Source organism: Temnothorax longispinosus, chromosome 5 (assembly GCF_030848805.1).
Source record: "Temnothorax longispinosus isolate EJ_2023e chromosome 5, Tlon_JGU_v1, whole genome shotgun sequence".
NCBI lineage: Eukaryota > Metazoa > Arthropoda > Insecta > Hymenoptera > Formicidae > Temnothorax > Temnothorax longispinosus.
This window is the reverse complement of record NC_092362.1, coordinates 12,264,660-12,284,663: the sequence shown is the minus strand read 5'-3', so window position 1 is coordinate 12,284,663 and position 20,004 is coordinate 12,264,660. Positions and strand designations below refer to the sequence as shown.

Genomic DNA, 20,004 nt, shown 5'->3' with positions numbered 1-20,004 from the left:
TGAAAAAAGGGGGCCAATTTCACAGACATCCTGATCCATCGGCGTCGATCCGTCGGAGTCCTTCATTGATCCTGGTAGGCGGTGGCAGCGGCGATCCTGGAGTCAGCGACGGCGATGATCCATCCGTGGCAGGAACCTGAAAAGAAGAATAATTAGTTAGAATGATGATTCGAGAAATCATAGATACTTACCTTTTCGGTTATTCAAGGTCAAACCGAGTGGCGACCGTTGAATTATAGGACACCCAATGCGAATCGTACCCCCCTGTAGTACCGTTCGGTTACAAATTTTTCTATTGACATAAGATTCAGGATGGTTTTTTATGGCTTGAATGTTAATATGGGTTCCATCTATAGCACCAATGACTTTGAGAAAACCACTTGTGTTTTCGAATCCTATCCACACTTCATTTAGTTGTTCACCTGTAGGCCACTTAATAATGACAGGCGCAAGTTTAACAAGTGCCCTTACTACTCTTCTTGTTATATACAATGCTGTGCTTCTGCCAACATTAAATCGCTCGCAAATCGATCTGAGCATGAAGAAATAAAAATATCTAAAAACTGAATTGAAGATTTGGCAATGATATGTATTGTGACAAGTTGCGTCCGCTGCCCGGACGGGCTCGGCGGAGGGAAAATTCGGGGGTGCTTCCTCGGTCAGAGCGGGGGAGGGCGATTGCGCCGCTTCGGCGGAATCACTAATTAGCGTTGAGATTATTTTAAGAGGATTGCCGGTGGTGACCGAGACTTTGTGTAACGACATTGAGTCGCCACGAGGGAGAAATCGAAAGACACCATCGGAAAAACGACCGAGGGACGTGGCTGTCAGTCGGGTCATGCCCGGGCTTCCCTGCTAGCGCAACGTCAAACGCCGCGTGACGAAATCCAATCCCGAGCTCAACCGCCACAGCAGTTTGCAACCGAAGGGGAGTGGCTAGGGGAGACGCCCTGAGGTAGTGCCATAAAGGCCAGGGTGCAGTAGTACGGCCCAAGGAATGTGCACAGCTTTGTGGCCGCCACCCCGAGGGATTACCGGTGGATGTGGTCATAGCCCGGCCAGCCTGGCTCACGCAACGCCGGTTAAGTAATCGCGGCCTGGACAGCCGGATTAGTTTGAAAAGACCGCACCGAGGCGGAGATACTTCGAGCCGCGCCGCAAGCTAGGAGCTGCGCTAGAGGCAGGAAAGAGCGATAGGATCGGCGTACATACAGGCGAAACGCTACTGCGCAGGCGTGGGGAACCGGCGCGATCCCGGGGGGCCATCGTTCCCTCACTGTTGTGCCGACGGGAAACGAGAAGGCATCCTCCGACGACGAGCTGCGGGAGGACATCGCTCTATCTGTAAGGTCACCACTCTGGCGTCCCCGCGCAAAAGAGGATTTGTTTGAGGCGTTGGTCTCGCTTTGCACCGCGTATCAACTACCTTGGGATATCGAATACCTGTTACCTGGAGAATGAGCACCGTCGATACCTTGCGCTCCGTTATCTTGTCAAAGAACGGATTGGAATCCGTGCAGGGGCCTCGCCGAGAACGAATCCTCAAGTAAGTGAAACCACGGGAGCCCGCCCCGAGCCGACAGCCGAAAAAGTCGGTTTCCTAAACCAATTAGTAATTAGCCGGTCTCCATCCCTAATGACCATAGTATCTAAAAACGGAAGCGAACCATTTTTTTCGATTTTGTGCGTGAATTTTAGCCGCGGCTATTAAAAACGTCAAGCATATAATTAAGTTGCAATCTTAGTATTATCGCGAAAATGTCGTCTACATATATACAAAAGATTGGAATTTCAAAGTCCAGTACATTTAAGCAATATGTTTCCAAATCGTCCATAACGATATCCGCCGCAATTACAAAGAGTGGAGAGCCCATAGGGCTACCGAATACCTGTTTGTAAACCTGGCCATTAAAGCTGAAACTCGTAAAGCTTAAATTAAGTCGATGGCATAAAGAAACTGCGGTAAGATAAAATCAGTTTTTAACAAAATACTGTGCTATCTATCCTCAATGCCCTTTAAAACTAAATCCTTCGGGATGTTGGTAAAAAGCGCTGTAACATCGAGTGAAACGAGCACTTGATCAGCGTTAATCGATTTATTTCCTATTATTTGTACGAAACACCAACTATCTTTTATGTAGGATCTAGGTTTAGGCAAAGAGTCATGTAAGATAACGTGTAAAAAAACCCTCTTATTATTTTTAAATTTTCATCGTTTTCAGATGATGAATCTATTAAGTCTTGCGCTACAAATGCTACTGCTGTTAATAACTTTTTTGCGATCTTGTTCTATTTTGCTGTTTGGTTGTGACCGGACGGCACAAGTTGAGCCCGATTCCGGCGGATAATATTCCTATCGAACGGTCGCCACTCGGTTTAACCTTAGACTACCAAGAAAGTAAGCTCGCATCAACGCCACGATTATTCGCAAGACGCTAATAGGATTTCTTTGTTTCAGAAGGATGTCCCTGATGGATGACCGTTGCTGCTTCTCATCCCTGGATCCTGGCTTTACATCGCATACCAGATAGAGGTAAGTAAGGATAAAATAATTATATCCTACTTATTTTAATTTTATTTCAGACTGATGTCCCTGTTGGATCACCGTTGCTGCTTCTCATCCCTGGATCCTCGTTTTACATTGCATACCAGATAGAGGTAAATAATTATAAAATAATTATATAATAATTATTTTAAGTTTTGTTGCAGATCGACGCCCGGAATGGATCGCCGTTGCCGTTACCCGTCTCTGGATCCTCGCTTTACCTCGCATACCAGATAAGGGTAAGTCCCGATTATTATGTTTTAATTATATACTAATTCGCTTCTTTTCTTTCAGGTTCCTGCCTCGGATGGATCGCTGCTGTTGCTGCTCTGCTTCCCCGGATCCTCGCTTTACATCGCATACCGGATTGCCGCTGGCCAACGTTGGATCATCGCCGAAGGACAAGGTAAGTAGAAGGTAAGTATTGATAATTTTTTATAATTAATCAAAAGAATTTGTTTCAGAATTAATTATTCTTTAATTCCAGATCATCATTTCAACATTACAGGCCGTTCCACAATATCATAAAGGTGTCTCACAACGCGAGTTTCTTGCCTCGGTGTGGATGTCGCTTTATTTAATAAAGTTGCACAATTGTTCAAATTGCGTATCTCGGCTTATTTGTTTAGTCGTTACGATGCTTTTATTCCAGATAATTATTCCGATCGGAGGACTCTGTGCCCCGTGATTGTTATACTATGATCACGCACTCGGCCGTGATCATTACTCTATCATACAATGTTCGTGCGCAGAATTAACGAACGAGTATTCGGTGGTTAAATACAATGATTAATAATTTCCGCACAATATTCCGTATCCGCGTGACCCAATGCCCGTGGTTGTTATATACTCGATATGCACTTCCGTTAATTAACAATGTATCCGAAATTCAACTCGCGTATTGTTGCTAACACTCGATTGTATTTGGCAACTAAGTGCCACTCGCTATTGTTAAGACGAGTAATTTAACGCGATAGTACGCGGGAGTTCTCGGTTGTAAAGTATAACGCGTATGCCGATCGTACAGAGTGTGATACGTGTGTTCGCCACAGCTATACCCGAGAGACTCCCTCGAGCGGTCGCTCTCGCTTGGGCTCCCCACTTATGCCGGATCGCTCCCACTCCCCGAACTTTCACTTTTGCCCATTGTTCGCGGCCGGCACATCTGGCGCGATTATGCAAAAACACGATGATTTTCACTACCCTCTCGCGTGCCCTTTTGCGCATCCTCGATTTACGCCCGTTCTAGAAGGTTCCCGTGGAAATTTCCACGCGCAACGCAGTGCGAGAACCTTCCTTCCTTGGCACCGTTGAACCAGGTTTCCGCTCCTGGAAGTTTCTCGATGCGGACGACGCCGACCCTTGCGCACCTCCTCGGAGATGCCCCTGATGGTGAATCCGGGTGTTTTTCCTGTGGATGACGTCCGGGTGACGTCTTTGTAGTCGGCCGTTGACGCCGACCCCCTGGCTGGGTTTCTCCAGAACTGGTATTACCTTTCCGGGCCACTGTTCCTGGAGATTGCGCGTTTCCCGGGGATCTTGTCGGAGCACGACGTCGACCCCCTAGGCGGGTGTCCCAGGACCTCTTGTGACGGATTCCGTCGTTTGTTCCCGGGGAAGATGCGTTTCCCGGGGAACTCGTCTGACCTTGACGCCGACCCCCTGGGAGGGTGTCCCAGGTCCTGGAGAGACGGTCGCATAACTGAGTTTCTGGCGAAAATGCGTTTCCCGGGGATTTCGCCGGACATTGGCGCCGACCCCCTGGGGAGGTTCCTTCGGTCCTTGCGAGTCGATTGGACCCCTTTCTCCCCGGAGAAGATGCGTTTCCCGGGGATTTCACCGGGTCATGACGCGAACCTCCTGGGGCCGTGTCCCAAGTTCTCGTGAGACGGAGCGACCTCTTTGTTCCTGGAGAAGATGGTTTTTCCGGGAACTTTGTCTTTTCTCGGCGCCCACCTCATGGACGCGCGTACCGGGTCCGGGGGATGTTCCTCCGTGCCCCCAATACGGGTTAGTACCGTAACTCTATGTCAACGCCTCGGAATAGACGCGTTTTATCTTTGTACGATAACTATCGCTAAACTATATCTACAACCGCTAAATAATATGAGACCTTTTCGATCGGCGGTGAGTCAAAGCATCAACTAAACCTCATTTCGTATCCATTAGCCGGATATATTTCATAACCTATATGTATGTGCTATCTTCACCGTTTTACCGGCCGTTATGCTATCGAGCCTATAGTTAATGAAACGCAAATAAAAATCTAGATGGCCATACGGGCCTTTAACGCAACTTAATTATATTTGTTTAACGAGTTATGTTTTTTAGAACCGAAAAAGCGTAATCTTAAATCTGATGGCTTATGGCCTTGTAAACAAATTAAGCAAAAATAAACGTCTTAATCAAAAATAAAATGAAACGATCAAAATGGCAAGGAAGTTATATAATCAAAATAAAAGTGTATTTGTATATATGTCTCCGAGTGCCTTTCCGACCTCGGGATCGTCGTCGACGAGCTGCGTTTTTAACGCGGCCTCCAAGTCTCGTCGTCACTCTCGCTCTCCCCCGACGGCGTCTCGAAGTCGTCCGAGGGCTGATTGACTGGGCCTATCGGGAAATCATACCCGACTATCTCGGCTATCGCCTCAATGAGGGGAGGAGGCGTGGGGGTAAGAAGCGGAACTTGGAGTGCCGACATTAGCGGCGTGGGCGGCATGTTCGGGAGGGCCACCTCCCGTGGTGCTGGGGCCGCTGCGGGGTTCCCTTGTGGCGGCTCCGGCTCTGCTACCGCCTGCTCCGTCTGGGCCGCGCGTGGCTGGGACTCGGGCAATCTCTGTAAAATTACCCGTGGTGACCGCTTCGTCAAGCGACGCGGCTGCTGCGAAGGGCCCGGTCTCAAGGTTTGGTTGTTATGATTAACAAACGCTACGCTAGTACGCTACTGCTGTTCATGGAGCTCGCATTCCCTAACGCTATCATGGCTCCATGAACGGAGTTAATAGCGTTAGCGTTGGTAGCGCGGTAGTGTAAAGGTAGTCTAAGGTAGTATTCGGCATTTGAATTTCCCGCGCCACAAGCGTTGCCACCACGGCGCTCTACGCATGCGCGCCTCGCGCCGTGAGACACCAGCGCCCTAACACTAGAGCTCGGAATACCCGGGTATCCGGGTACCCGCCCGTTCGCCCGTTACCCGTTGTATACGGATCTGGACCGGTTCCGCGGGTACCCGGGTAATTCGGGTAGCGGGTACCCGTATCAATTCGGGTATCCGCTACCCGTGTCAATACGGGTCTTGTTATACCCGCGTCAGTACAGGTACCCGTATCGAAGCGGGTATAACAGCGTATGCTACAGATATCTGCGCGGCGTATTACACAGAGACGCGTATACGCAAAGTAATAAAATATAAATTTTCACACGCTTCAAGAATATATTAAATATATGAAAGAATGCTTTTATATTAACCCTCCGTTTTTTCGATACCTTCTTAGTGCATACGTGAGTCTGTCATGTTCTCCCTACCTTAAAGTATTTTAAAAAATTTGAAAAAATTTATAAAATATCTGTCTACATTGTAGTTGACAATTTTATAATTTTTTGATAACTATTTGTTTATTTAATATTTGATTTTTAATGAACTTTCATTAATATTAGCAAAATTATTACTTACAAAAAAGATATTACGTCTAGTGCATACATGGGTCTGAGACGTCCGTGCGAGACTTGACTTGCTCGGTATTCGGCGATATATTGATTTTTCGTAACAGCTCTGGGTCCCTCTTGAGTCCCTTTTCTCACTTACTTTTTTAGAAATGGAGGCAGGCTTGCCAGTTTTACAGTTACGAGCAGATATTATTTTGGCTCAGACGCCGTAGACCCACGTACACGGAAGGTTAAATATGCATTACACATTATGTGGATAAATAGGTATATGTGTGTAATTATATTTAAAATTTCTATAAATTGCTTTACGTATAATTTTATATATTTTCTTATTTTACATGCATATATATCTTTCTAAAACCAGTAATATAATTATATATGATATAATACTATCATTATTTTATACAGAGCGCCCCGGGTTTTACCCGATAAACTGCGGGAGCATATTCTACAAGTGAAAATAAGAAAAAAATATTATATGAAGTTTGGCTAGAAATACTTTATTATAAACAAAGTTATAAACAAATATTGAAACGGAACATGAAATAGGTAATAATGGTTCTCTGACCTCCTCTGACTTAAATTTGGCGAGATCGCCAAATTTAACGCTCTTGATTTTTACTTATGGGGAACTTTAAAATATAAGATTCATCAAAATAGGTAATAATTTTTACCTATTTCACGTTCCGTTTCAATGGCTTCCACCATTCGAGGGGTGAGTCATTATAATCAATGGTTATTTCCATTTGATAATGGTCAAGTTGCTTTCGCTAGTCAGTTTGTGTACTTGAAGTACTCTTTTTAAAATTAAAATCTAATGCACTTTCAACCACACGTGTAGTTCTTTCCTCCGGTATATCGGTTGGAGCTAGCGTCTGTAAAAAGTGAAATATTCATTTTATTCAGTCTATTTCTTTATAGTAACTCTTCTTTTCGTTATCTTACTCATTGCAAACATAATGTACGTATAAAACAATCAACAATTAATTACACACACACACACACACACACACACACACACGCACGCACGCACGCACGCACGCACGCACGCACGCACGCACGCACGCACACACATATATATATATATATATATATATAATTTTGTATTATATATGGTTTTATTACTATAATATTTTCATTAACATTTTTTTTAGATCATTTGCTATTGATAACGAAAACATGATGTTATTTATCTGTGCAATGCAAGTAGCTAGCCTAGCGTTGTACACTGCATGGAAGGCGGAAAAATCCAAGCGTTGGAGGAATAGGCGATGGTGGGCCCGTCCCATCAATACTCGGCGTGCACAGTACGGTGACTTTGCAACTTTGTTTGCAGAATTGAAAGAAGATGAAGTATGTTTTTCCGATATACGAGGATGGATGTGCCCACATTTTACGAATTGCTGCAACTAGTAGGTCCGTTCTTGCAGAAAAAAAGTATTAAAACCCCGATATGTCCAGAACAACGTCTAGCAATAACTCTAAGGTAAAGATATATATGTTTTAAAATGATACACAATATATTTCATGCACGAATTGAGTTTTTGAAAGGTTATATCAATTAACTTTATTGCAGATATTTAGCAACAGGGGATCAGATGCTATCTGTAGCTTTAGCATACAGAGTCCACCGCTCATATAATTGTCAAGGAAACATGCTCTATTATAGCAAATGTTCTGATGCCAATTTGTATGAAACATCCACAGAAGAGGAATGGACAAAAATCAGCAGTAATTTTGTTAGAATTATGGAATTTGCCAAATTGTGTTGGAGTAATCGATGGCAAGCACATAACTATCCAGGCACCTCCGAACTCTGGCTCAATGTACTTTAATTATAAGAAAACTTTCAGTCTTGTACTGATGGCTGCTTGTGATGCTCGATACATGTTTACGCTGTTCGACGTTGGTGCGTATGGCAGTGAAAGTGATGGCGGAATCCTTTCCAGATCAGACTTTGGACAATCCCTGTACAATGGTACGCTCAACATACCTGCAGGCACTGCCTGTCTACCAAGAAGTGACAAGAAAGTATCTTATTACTTTGTTGGGGATGAAGCATTTCAAATGTCTACACACGTGATGCGACCTTATCTGGGGAGAAAATGAGCAAAAAAAGATTTTTAATTATCGACTATCCCGGGCTAGAAGAACGATTGAAAACACATTTGGAATCTTTGCAGCCGGGTGGAGGATATTTCGAAGAGCAATATGTGCTGGTCCAGATGCTGCCAGTCGGTTTGTGCTAGCAGCAATGTGCTTGCATAATTTTTTAAAAACTAAAAACGACGAGAAAGCCCCGTTGCAGCAAAGGTATTGTCATCCTCAATTTGCAGATAGAGAAACGGAAGAAGGAAATTTAATCGAAGGAGAGTGGAGACAACAGTCACAAGATAATCATATAAGACCCATGAGGAATGCAGGAGCACATCGAGCTACTAGAGATATATGCATGCGTGATACTTTCTCGTCATACTTCATGACAACAGCTGGGGAAGTTCCTTGGCATTTTGAGTACATACATCGAGGGCAACATCACGATGTACTTTAAAATTTATAATTGTATCGTGTGGCGGTCCACGCCACTAATGATACATCCCTGCGCGATGCCTGCAGTACCGGCAGTTCGCAGCAACGCCGCTAGGCGTCGCATTGCCGGGGCAGCTTCGCGAGTTCTAAGTTTTGCACCGACGAGTATAAAGGGAGACCCCCTACGGGCTCGAACAATTCTTCCCGGCGCGAGTCGCCGAAGGCACCGAGCGCCAAGACGCTAAAGCCTATTCAGCGCTAGTCGCTTCCACGGCGTAAGACGCCTGCTCACGGCGCCGGTCGCCTTTACAGCGCGAGTCGCTTCCTCGGCGCCGGTCGCCTGCAGCGCCAGTCGCTTCCTCGGCGCACGGCCGCCTACGACGGCGCGAACCAGCCCGACACAGCGCCAGACGCTAGTCGACGCTCAAAACGCTTGGTCGCCGTTCGGCAGTAGCGCGTGAATGCTCACCGACTCGAGGCGCCTGGACGCCCTCGGCAGTAGCACACTTAACGCTCTCCGAACTCCTCGGCGCGAGTCGCCTAACCAAGGTGCGAGACGCCGGCTAACCTACGGCGCTCGGTCGCCCAGCTCTTTGTTTCAGGTCACATACAGACTGCTACGGCACACAGAGTAGCGCGTGGACGCTCGCCGACTTCCTAGGCGCACGGACACCTTCGACTTCCACAGAAATCAGCCCAAGGAAGGAAGGAATAAACGCGGCCACGCAGACCAAACCGACAGGAGGCAGAATCATTTTTAAGCAATGACATATTACAAATACTGACACATTCACAGTTGTATATAGTGGAAATATATATCAATCATTAAATGCGAATCTGTGTCATCTTCCTTTCTACCCTTTTGCGATTCACAATCCATGGGCCAACTCCTACTCACGCACCATAGAATAAGGTAGAATACCGTATAATATAAGTAGTAGCGCCCATATATCGTTTTTTGTACATTTTTATATGTGTGATGACTAATTGTATTCTCTAATAAGACACAACAGTATGAAAAGCACTGTAGATACACTTTTGTATGCAAAAAATAAAATTGTTTTTTTATTGGAAACCAAATAAACATTTATTTTTAATTAACTAGTGTAAATAAAATGAATCCTATACTAAATGTGACAAAATTAAAATTGTAATTATATATAATAATGAATAAAATATATAATATAAAATAACAAAAAAAAAACAAAATTTATAAATGTAATAAAAAAAGAGGAAGAGTTTCTGAGCGACAGACCGAACGCATTCGATTTAAACTCCTTTTTTTTCTTTGAAATATTTAACGTGCCGTCAACCATTGGGCCACTAGGGTCCTTAATTTAAAGTTATATGGCACTTAATTTAAAAAATGCTTCGATCTTTTGATCCTTTACGAATCTTAAGCCTTACAGATTGTAAATCCTTTCCGATTCCCAATCGTGCAGACCATTAATCCATAAGGATCTTAATCGGGAAAAATTTCTTAACGAAGCATATATGAGACAAAGGCCGGATTCGAACCATGGACCTTGGTGTTTCTAATTATTCTAGTAGGCACTGAGCCACGCGTCATCCCTATCTAAACTTATTTAACTCAAGATTAGGTTACGCGGTTTTTAAAAAATATAGCAACTCCATAAATTTTCGTTTTAATTCGCTTTTGTATGGTTCTGTTGCCATTTGAAGCTCCGCTGTGACGAGCTTTTTAATAACAACATCTGGATCGTTGTCGTTTACAGGTTTTTTCCGAGAACACATTTCAGCTATATTACTCAGTGTATTGTTCATCTGATGGAACGCTATTTCAACCGGGTTAATCCTCTGCTTTTTAAAAGTTCTTTGCATGTTTCCCGAAAAGCAGGAGGATGGTGGACTCACCACATTCGGTTCCTCCATCTCCAAAGCAGGTGTTTGGCGCGAAATTGAGGAAGATGTCGATGATTGCAAAGAAATTTTGAATTTCGTAAGTTTTACACTTTCTTAGGATTAATTGATTACATAAGATGCAAAACCACTCACCAGTGAAGTTTCTTTAACTGCAAGTGGCGTAAGGCTTTGCAACGGCGAGAGTGGCCGTAACTAGAAAGTTAAAAGCATCAATTAAATGTATAAATATTATTTCGTACATATTTTCTATTGATTCAAAATTATAGTGAATTCGGGCGCTTGCACTAGTGCACACTGAGTGCGCACTAAGGCTTGTTCTTAATCAATTATTATAATTACAGATTATCTTAAATACTTCTTAGTCTATAAAATGATTTGTACAGCATCCATATAGATATTAGATTGTTTTATTGGCTAAAAAGTTTTTAAATATGTATTTAAGCAACTTTAAATATAAGAATAGATTATAAACAAGCGCCCGAATTGGCTATTAGACTCACGTCATGACCAAATTTCGAGTTAGAAATAGATTGATTTTCATAAACCGACTTTGGCAATGTGTTGCATACTTCTTTGGACGGCAATGTATACAGAGATTGCTGGCCGGATGTTGAAGGTGGCGTCTGTGAAGTGAGTTTTCGAAACATACTTTTCAAGTAAGATAACACATTGGTAAAAAAAGAAAGTTTTCAAACATTGAGGTTGTTATTAGCGGTCATTTCATGGTTGTCCTGAGGAATCCTCGAATGTTGGGTTTTCAACAACGTATGCAATGACTGCTGGCCGGATGTTGAAAGTGGTGTCTGTAAAGTGAGTTTTCAAAACATATTTTTCAAGTAAGATAACACATTGATAAGAAAATAAAAGTTGTCGCACATTGAGGTTGTTATTAGCGGTCATTTCATGGTTGTCCTAAAGGACCCTCGAATGTTGGGTTTTTAACGACATCTCACTGATACCGCTCGACCCGGATGGCTTTGCGCAGTTGACATTGGAGAAGCTTCTGAAATGATAAATTGTTGTTGAATACGCTAAATTGTTCGAAATTCATCGACAAGTCTATAATCATTTAAAGAAATAAATGAAGCAAACCTTCTGTGAGTTATGTCTTCCAAAGAAGGCGAGGCTCTCAAATAATATCCATTTTTGTCTCATAGGCTTTCCAGCTCTACTCCTCGTTTCTTGCTTCCGCAGCTGCCTCTCCTTGCTGAAGCGTTGACGGAGACGTGTCCATCGATTCTGGCATTCTGTAACTATATCATATACATCAAATATAATCATATGATACATCAAATATAATTATATGATACATATAAAACGATAGATAGTAAAACCCAGTCATACGCCGTTTATAATGATACGGAATGAAATACAGAACTGTCTCTGAGATCACCGTAAATCAGTTAAGAGTTAAATAAAAATTTACTTACCTGTAGTATTTAGAACATTAGCAATTTCTGTCCACGCATTCTCTTTCATTGTTGCATCCTTATAGCTTTTTACACTTTTATCATAAAGATATGGGCGAGAACGAATCATATCAATTAGTAACTCGTCACCATATTTTACATGTTTATTAAAACAGTTTTGGTCAAATGCGTCTAGTCCATCGCTTATACTTCTTCTTCGAAACGACTCGAATAATTATGATGATCATACATATTTGCTATAAATAAAGCTAGTTGTAAAACATGTATACGACGTATGTATACACGCGCTAAAAGTTCGTAAATATAACCTAAAAATCTGAACACTGTGATTGGTTGGTAACAGGAAATAAGCATAGAATTTCCAACGTGACGGAAATCCTGTGTCTATTGCCTGTGTCACGGTCCATTCTGCATTGATACAAAGTTTCTGCAGGGCCGCTCGCAGGACTGCGTCGCTGCCTCGCTGCTCCGCTGCTTGGGCTGGCGAGTCCGTGCGGTAGGTAGGAGCCTTCTCCGGTGTCGCTGATAACACTCGGCGGCTGCTACTGTTGTTTCACTCACTCGGGATCTGGCTGGCTATTCCTCTCCGGGATGTTTTACCGCCGTTTACTGATTCGTTCCTTTTTGCAGGCGTAAATCTGGCAGGATGTCCTCGTGTCCGGTTGGCAGATCCCACCGCTGCCACCAGTTTGTTGTCGTGCCGCACCGTGAGGTCGTTCTCAGGGTCGGCACCGGGTTCGTAGGATCCGCCGGGTGGAAGAAAGAACAACACTCGCGAGGTTCGTGTAGCAGTGGTTTTTAATAAAGATATTCGATGTAATACACGAATGGCCTTAGTTTCACTACTCTGACTTGCGGGTGTAACAAAGTGTATAATACGTAATAATAATAATAATAGACTAACGCGGTACGTGCTCGGAATTTGGACTGCCTGCCGCTTATCGGAAGGGCGGGCCTTTTATCGTGCGGAGTCGCTTCCTCGTTGTCGATTCAGCTGTCAGCGCTTTTGCTTCCGGGCTCAGGTCAGTAGCCTGGCGACTTGGTGAAGCCCGGAATGCCACCTAAGGTGTATTTGGCAATAGCCGGAACTCGTGCGCTGGCAGCTCGGTGTCGCAACGAGGCCAACTCGGCTTCCGCATTACAACACACATTTATTTGTTATTGTTTCTGGGGGGAGGGGGCGCCGATACAGCTCCTTGCCAAGGGCGTAAGGGATCCTAGATACGTCTCTGCGTCCAGTAGAAGAAATTGTTGATAAAGGCGCCATGTACAGCTTCTCGCCAAGAAAACTTTCCATCACCTAAACAGTTCATACAATATCATAAACTTGTGTCAAAGTAAGAGGTGGTCTCACTATTTTATACATCATATACTTACCTCAAAATATTTCCATGGTCGCTTATTATTGCCCGATTGTCTGTTATAGTCTCTTACAGCCTTGTACGTCCTTTTTGTCGTGGTTACTCGAGTGGTGCATTATTTGGCTGTAACCATATATCCTTTGCTATTCATCACCTGAGCAATTGCTCCCATGCCTTTTTATGGCTAATTTTTCCGGTATACATATCCTGTTCTTGCTGTCTATACTCCTCTAGTAAGAGCAAAACTGCTTCATGAGACCATCTCATTTGCTGACCCCGAGTCTTTGTAAACAAAGACATTGTAATATATTGTGTCAGATTCATGAAATGTTACAAACTATCTAAAATTTACTTACCATTCACTTCATCCAAGTCTGTGTGTGAAATAGCTGTAGTTGCAGTATCCTCTTCGACATTAGAAGACGCTACAGTGTCCGTTTCAACAGCTATAAAAAAATGCATGTTCTGTATAAAATAGCATATTGTATTTTTGAAAAAAAAAAAAAATAACTAAAAGAATTACAAACCAAGTGTTTCATTTTCTTCAAAAATATCATCTGTTTCGTGCTCAGCCGAGGTGACCTCGGGACACGAATTGAATGCCGAGACCACGCTGACAAGGACACGGGGCAAGGGCCTAGAGGAGTTAGCGAAAAGTGGATTTTAGATGACGTACGCTTTTTGGATTTGCTTCACAAGCACAATTTATTTCTGTTGAATTCTTTAGTTGATTTTAGCGAAATTGAGAGGTAGATTATTATTATTAACTTGAATAACCAATTTCAGTTTAGATATACAATATTACTTTATTCAACAAAAGAGTTAGAACTCAAAAAGAATTAGAACGCAAAAGAAAGAAATTCGTTAGTATGCAAAATTAGACAAATTGATAATACGCAGTTATACAAAGCTCTCTGTACTTATCTCGCAAGGCCTTACGATCCGCTTGCACGCACAGTTCGCACCAGAGAGAAAGAAAAACGGGAAGCACCGAATCACGAGACCCCGAGACAGGCCCACTATTGCCACCTGTCACCTATCCTATTCCTTAGTCGCGCGCAATACGACTACCCTAATGAAAATTCTCTTATGAGAACTCATATGATCTCTTTTACGAGATCTTAAATGAGAACGCATATGAGATCTCATATTAGGTATTCAACCAAAACATCATATGACAGCGCATACGAGATCTCAATTAATATTGCATATAAGATATCATATGTAATATCACAAATGAGATATTATTTAATATTATTAAAAAATTTTTATATGACATCGCATACAATAGGGCTGCGTTCGAAAACGTCACCCGGGTACACACGGATATATTCCCTTCTCCTTCTAACTCGCTGAGATAGAAAGAGAAGGAAGTATACTCGTGCGCACTCGGGTGACGTTTTCGAACGCAGCCTATCACGTGCGATGCCATATAAAATTGCATGTAAAATCTATTTCTTATATAAAGTGTAACATAAATCTAATGAAAATACATTTAGCTGTAATATTTTTTTAACAATATCATTTAATATCATAAAAGATATATTTTATTTGATATAGGAAAATAAGATCTAATGTATAATATAATGCACTTTATGACGGTTTTATTAATAAATTTGTTTCAAAAATATTTTTGTAGATACATTTATATTTAATTATTTTTTATAATTGAAAAAATTTATGAAAAAAGAAAAAATTAAACACAATAATGTAAGTATAAATTTATTAATTTTCAAGAAATGTGTTCGATTCAATCGGCGCTCGTACAATGAGCGAGACCAGGCGTCGAGATCGAGTTAAGCGTCCGTGGTTTTCGCGATCGCGAGGCGACGCGATCGAACTCAGACTGCCGGAGCACGCGCCGATAGCCACGCCGAAATTCCGCCGAATGAGGGAGCCGGGATTTGGCGACACAAAGAGTTTTTTAAAACTTCACAATGTTCATTTATTGAGTGTTGAACAATGGTTGGTGCCTCGTGGCGACACGCACAGGCGAAACACAGGCAAATCGAGCCGTCGCGGGGCTCCGAAAAATCCGCTCACAAACGACGGTCGATTCCCGAGGAGAGCAGCGGACGAGAAGATCGGGATATCAGCCGCAGAGGTGATCCGATCGCGGAAAACTCTCGGCAGTCGCGGACTGGAGATGTTCGGTGGAGCGATACTCGCAAACCGAGCTATGCAAAAGCGAGAGTTCCGACTCTGTCTCTAGCTTGTGCGACTCTACTCTTAAGAGAGCTCCGGTTTCGCATTCGAGATCTTTCGGGCTCGTAGGGGGTCGGCCAATCGGCGGCCGCGATGTAGGTGTCATGCTTTCGACAGACGGATGTCGCGTGATCGATTTTACGGATCGACTCGCGGCCGTTGACGGGAACGCGGACTCCGCAACAAAATGTAATTTTAAAAATTACAAGACAAACATAAATTATCTTTCATTAGTATTCAACACTAACATAAAGTATCTTTCTTTACTAAATTACTATAAAGTAATAAAATATAAAAATTTGGTAACAAAATATAAAAACTGTTAAATGAAAAAAAATTATAAAAAAAAACTTAATTGATTAAATCAAAATTTTTTCATAATCTAATTTTCGGAAATCTCTAATCTTATATCCGATGTGTTTGTTCATATAACAAAGAATTCTTTTTTTATTTGTAGAATGATGAAATATTTCGTCAAGGTAATATTTAAATAATCCTAAAAATAAAATTGAATTATTTAAAGTAATGTATCATTAACGATTTTCAACTGAAAATCAATATTTACGGCGCAAATTTTTATATTTTTTGGCGTAAAGCATTTCCGTGGGGATCTTTTGTACAGCTCAGTTGTTACTTTTGATGTTTTAAAACATCTGTTTACCAAATGATATTTGCCCCAAAATATTACGAGTAGTTCTCGTAAAAATACCCAGTGGCTACGATGTTTAATGTACTCCCAGAATGCCAGTTGTATCATCTTGCCACATCCAATATAAATTTAGATAAACAATTGTGAACATAAATATTTCAATTAAATATTTATAAATAATTGCCTAATATGAAGCTGGGATACCTCATCTCCTTCAATTTGATATAACTCTCTTCCTTCTTCATTAACTTCTCGCACTTCCGAGCTTAAGTGATTGTCATATTGGTAACGATTGTCATCCTCTGATTCTATTTTTTCACCTACCAAATAATTTAATAAAATTTTGTTTTATAGTTGTTTAAAAATTATTGTCTTTTTTAAAAAAACGTGTGGGATCACGCGTGCGTGCGTGCGTGCGTGCGTGCGTGTAATCCAATACATGTACGTTTTGCAATACAATTTATTACCTGCAGTTTTCAATCGATAAACGAAGTTGCCTCTTCTACGATTGGGCCGCGACCGTGGAGTCTCCACATTTTGTAATTCTGCTAAAAAAATATATACATTTTCTTTTAATTTAATTACCTGTAAATTTTGAATTAATAATGTATTAGGTTGGCCAATAAGCCCGTGCGGTTTTTTTATAAGTAAAATTTATAAGTAAAAAACCGCACGGACTTATTGGCCAACCTAATACTTGGTCTTTATCAGAACGTTCTAATATAAAATTACATTGATAAATTACGCAAAATAGATATAAAAGATTGAGAGAAACAATGGCTGATAGTCAATTTTAAAAAGTCGCATTATAATAAAAAAGTAACAATTTGTGAAAAGGCTCGTCAGGTTTTTGAAACCGTCCCTGGATCTCTCGCGACAGTTGTGCGCGGTGCCGTCAGGGCAAGAACTAATTGCGGAAATCTTTTTGGAAATCCTCCCAGTAGGTCCATGAGACCTGGTTATTCCGATACCAAAGAAGGGTGTCTTCTCGTAGTAGCTCCGGCAGCCCCAATAGGAGCTGGTCCCCGGAGTACCCGTATCCCTGGCGCAATTCCTCCACTCGTTTTAGGAATGCGAGTAGGTCCTTGCCGTCAAAATGGCAGCCCCACTTTCGGATCTGATTCATGACCTTGGCCGGGTCGGGCGCAACAGGTCTGGCGTTCGTTGGGTCCTCGTCCATTGTATCTTGGAACTCAAGTTCATCCTTCCCGGCGGAGTATTCGTACTCCAGGTTAGCATCCACAAAATCTCGGAGCCTGTGTCGGAGAGTATCGATCGTGCCGCTACGGTCGATCCCTAGCTTTCCCAATTCGGCCGTCAGCTCGGCATTAGATAGTCGATAAATCCAGCTCTTTATGAGCTAGGTGGGGGAACGAACCAATGTCTCACGGATCAGGTCCCTGTTCGGTCGCCATGTAACAGTCGCGTTTTTCCGCACGGAATTAGCTCGCCGGGCCAGGATGAGAAAACGTGGAGACACTGGTTGGTTTCACACAAATTGTTTATTATTCTTTCTCTTATATTACATGTAGATGGAGGATGTGAGTGCGCGTGTGTGCGTGTTGCTTTGCTGAGCCGCTGTGTAGGTGTGTGGGTGTTGACGCGCGGTCAGACGAGTTCGCGGACGGATTCGCGGACAAGTACGGAGGCGCGGCTAAGCGCTGGACTTATTTCTAGTGCGGACAAGTTCGCGACTTATAGCTACAAATCCGCGGAGGCACGACTTATTACTAACAGGTAGGTGTCGAGGGCGGTCAGGAGCTCAGTCGGGGGCGCCTGACTGAGCGGCCCGTACACCGAGGGCACCCGGCTTGAAGACGGAAGCTCCCGTCTTTCGTACGGCGGAAAGGGTCGGGGGCGCCGGAATCATGGCGCGCGATCGTACAGTGATACTTGGACGCGACTGACGAGGAAAACGAGCCAGTCGGTGCGCGCGGACAAAACCAACGAAACGTAGTGGCACCAGTTGACGACGACGTGATCGAATTATCCGACACGAGTGACAACGATATTCCACCTAAAGGGATCGCGTCATGATAATGGCGGATTCGGACAGCGAAGCAACCACGGTGGATTACGAAGAATTTGTCAGGGGATGCCAATCACGAAGGCACAGCAGCCTGAAAGTGAAAGAGAGATATCATTCAACTTTGAAATAAGAAATGGTACACTTACCCCGATTTCGATGAAATCCGAGGACGACGAAGTCGACGAAAACGGTGAAGACGAATCCGGACAGGAAGAGGAGACAACCGACGAATTCCACGGCGACCTGCAACAAAAAACAAGAGAATTAGAATCAAAAAAGAACGACGAAATACCCAAGAGATGAAAAAATCCATGAAAACCTGCGAAGTATCCATCCAGGAAGTGGCAACAGGATCCCACAAAGACCTGAAACAGAAAAAACCGGAATTAAGAAAAACAGTTTGAATGGATAAATAATAGCGTAACGATTGTGGCGAATCGAATCGAACAATCAAAAATGACGGGGAGTGAAAACCCGAGAAAAAATACACAATTTTTCGATTTGCGAAATTTAAATATATAGTAGCGACACAAGCACATTTTCCTTTCCTTTTCTTCTTTTTGTTGTGGTCGGAGATCAAAACCGAGTAGAGACGAAATATGAGAAAGTTTATTTACAAAGATATACAAGAGAGTATTTACAAGATAAGAAAATTTATTTACAAATTTATACAACAAAGTCTATTTACAAGGTAATACTCACAAGGTGAGATGATAGGCATTATTTACAAGATCATGTCAGAAAATTTGTTTACAAAGTTTATATAGATGCGAAATTGCCTGAAAGAAAGGTAATAATAATATCCATCAATTTCCTGACTGCATAATACGAGATAAAGGATCTAGATGATCCACAGCGCGCGAGGAAAACGATCATGGAAATGGTACAATAAAATTTGGATATTTTTTTATAGTCACAAGTTTTATTTCCCGAAGCAATTTGCGAGAATCACCGTCGTCAAATGGACCGGAATGAGAAAACGGGCGTAAATCAAAGCACGGCGTACAAGGTTGTGAAAATCGCTAACGGGGGTAATCGAGTTCGGAAAACCAAAGAACGGCGGGACAATCCGACAATGATAAAATAATATCGGAGCCGAAAAAAAACGGGAAATAGCAAAACACGCGAGTAACAACGAGTAGTTATCGAAATCGCGAACCACGGGGTACATGGTTCGAAAAGGTTGAGAACCACTGCGGATACGCGGCAAGGCAAAGCGCGACGGGGTAAGACGCGACGCCAAGAATTATACCGGGTGGCGCGAAAGTAACTAACGCACGCGGATTGGGAAAACGCGAACCACGGTAGGAACGCGAAATTTAGATTACCGGCTAAATAAAAAGAGCCCGAGAGAAGATATATAGGGTGTCGCATAGTAAGATTGGCGGCACAATACGCGAAAACGCCAACCACGGCCAAAATGAGTGGATATACCGGGTGACTCCGTACGCAAAAGAACGCGCGGATCGCGAAATTGCCAGTGAAACGTAATACGTAAAAAAGTATAGGCGCGATAGAGACACGGAGGAGTGAAAACACCTACCGGGTGGTCCAAAAGGCACCAAAGCGCGTGGATCGCGAAAACGCGAACCGGTGGCAATATAGAGATTTTGCGAACACGGAATAGCTGTATCGGGTTTCCTAAAAAAATACATGTTGACGCAAAAACAATCGGCCCGTAGAATACTGAAAGCGGCAAACCACGG

The 20,004-nt window shown here is 42.8% G+C and overlaps 1 protein-coding gene and 1 pseudogene across 1 annotated transcript in view; one reads left to right on the top strand and one right to left on the bottom strand.

Annotated features, from left to right (window-relative positions):
* Nucleotides 1-5,527, bottom strand: part of LOC139813476 (uncharacterized) — a 396,598-nt gene extending 391,071 nt beyond the window's left edge. Inside the window, exons 1-3 of the mRNA XM_071778985.1 lie at nucleotides 5,486-5,527; nucleotides 5,173-5,381; nucleotides 285-532 (exon numbers count right to left, since the gene is read on the bottom strand). Of these exons, the coding sequence (XP_071635086.1) occupies nucleotides 285-532; nucleotides 5,173-5,381; nucleotides 5,486-5,527 (499 nt within the window). The remainder of the gene's footprint in view (nucleotides 1-284; nucleotides 533-5,172; nucleotides 5,382-5,485) is intronic.
* A 2,060-nt stretch (nucleotides 5,528-7,587) lies between these two features.
* LOC139813475 (uncharacterized) lies at nucleotides 7,588-8,896 on the top strand (annotated as a pseudogene).
* The last annotated feature ends 11,108 nt before the right edge of the window (nucleotides 8,897-20,004 follow it).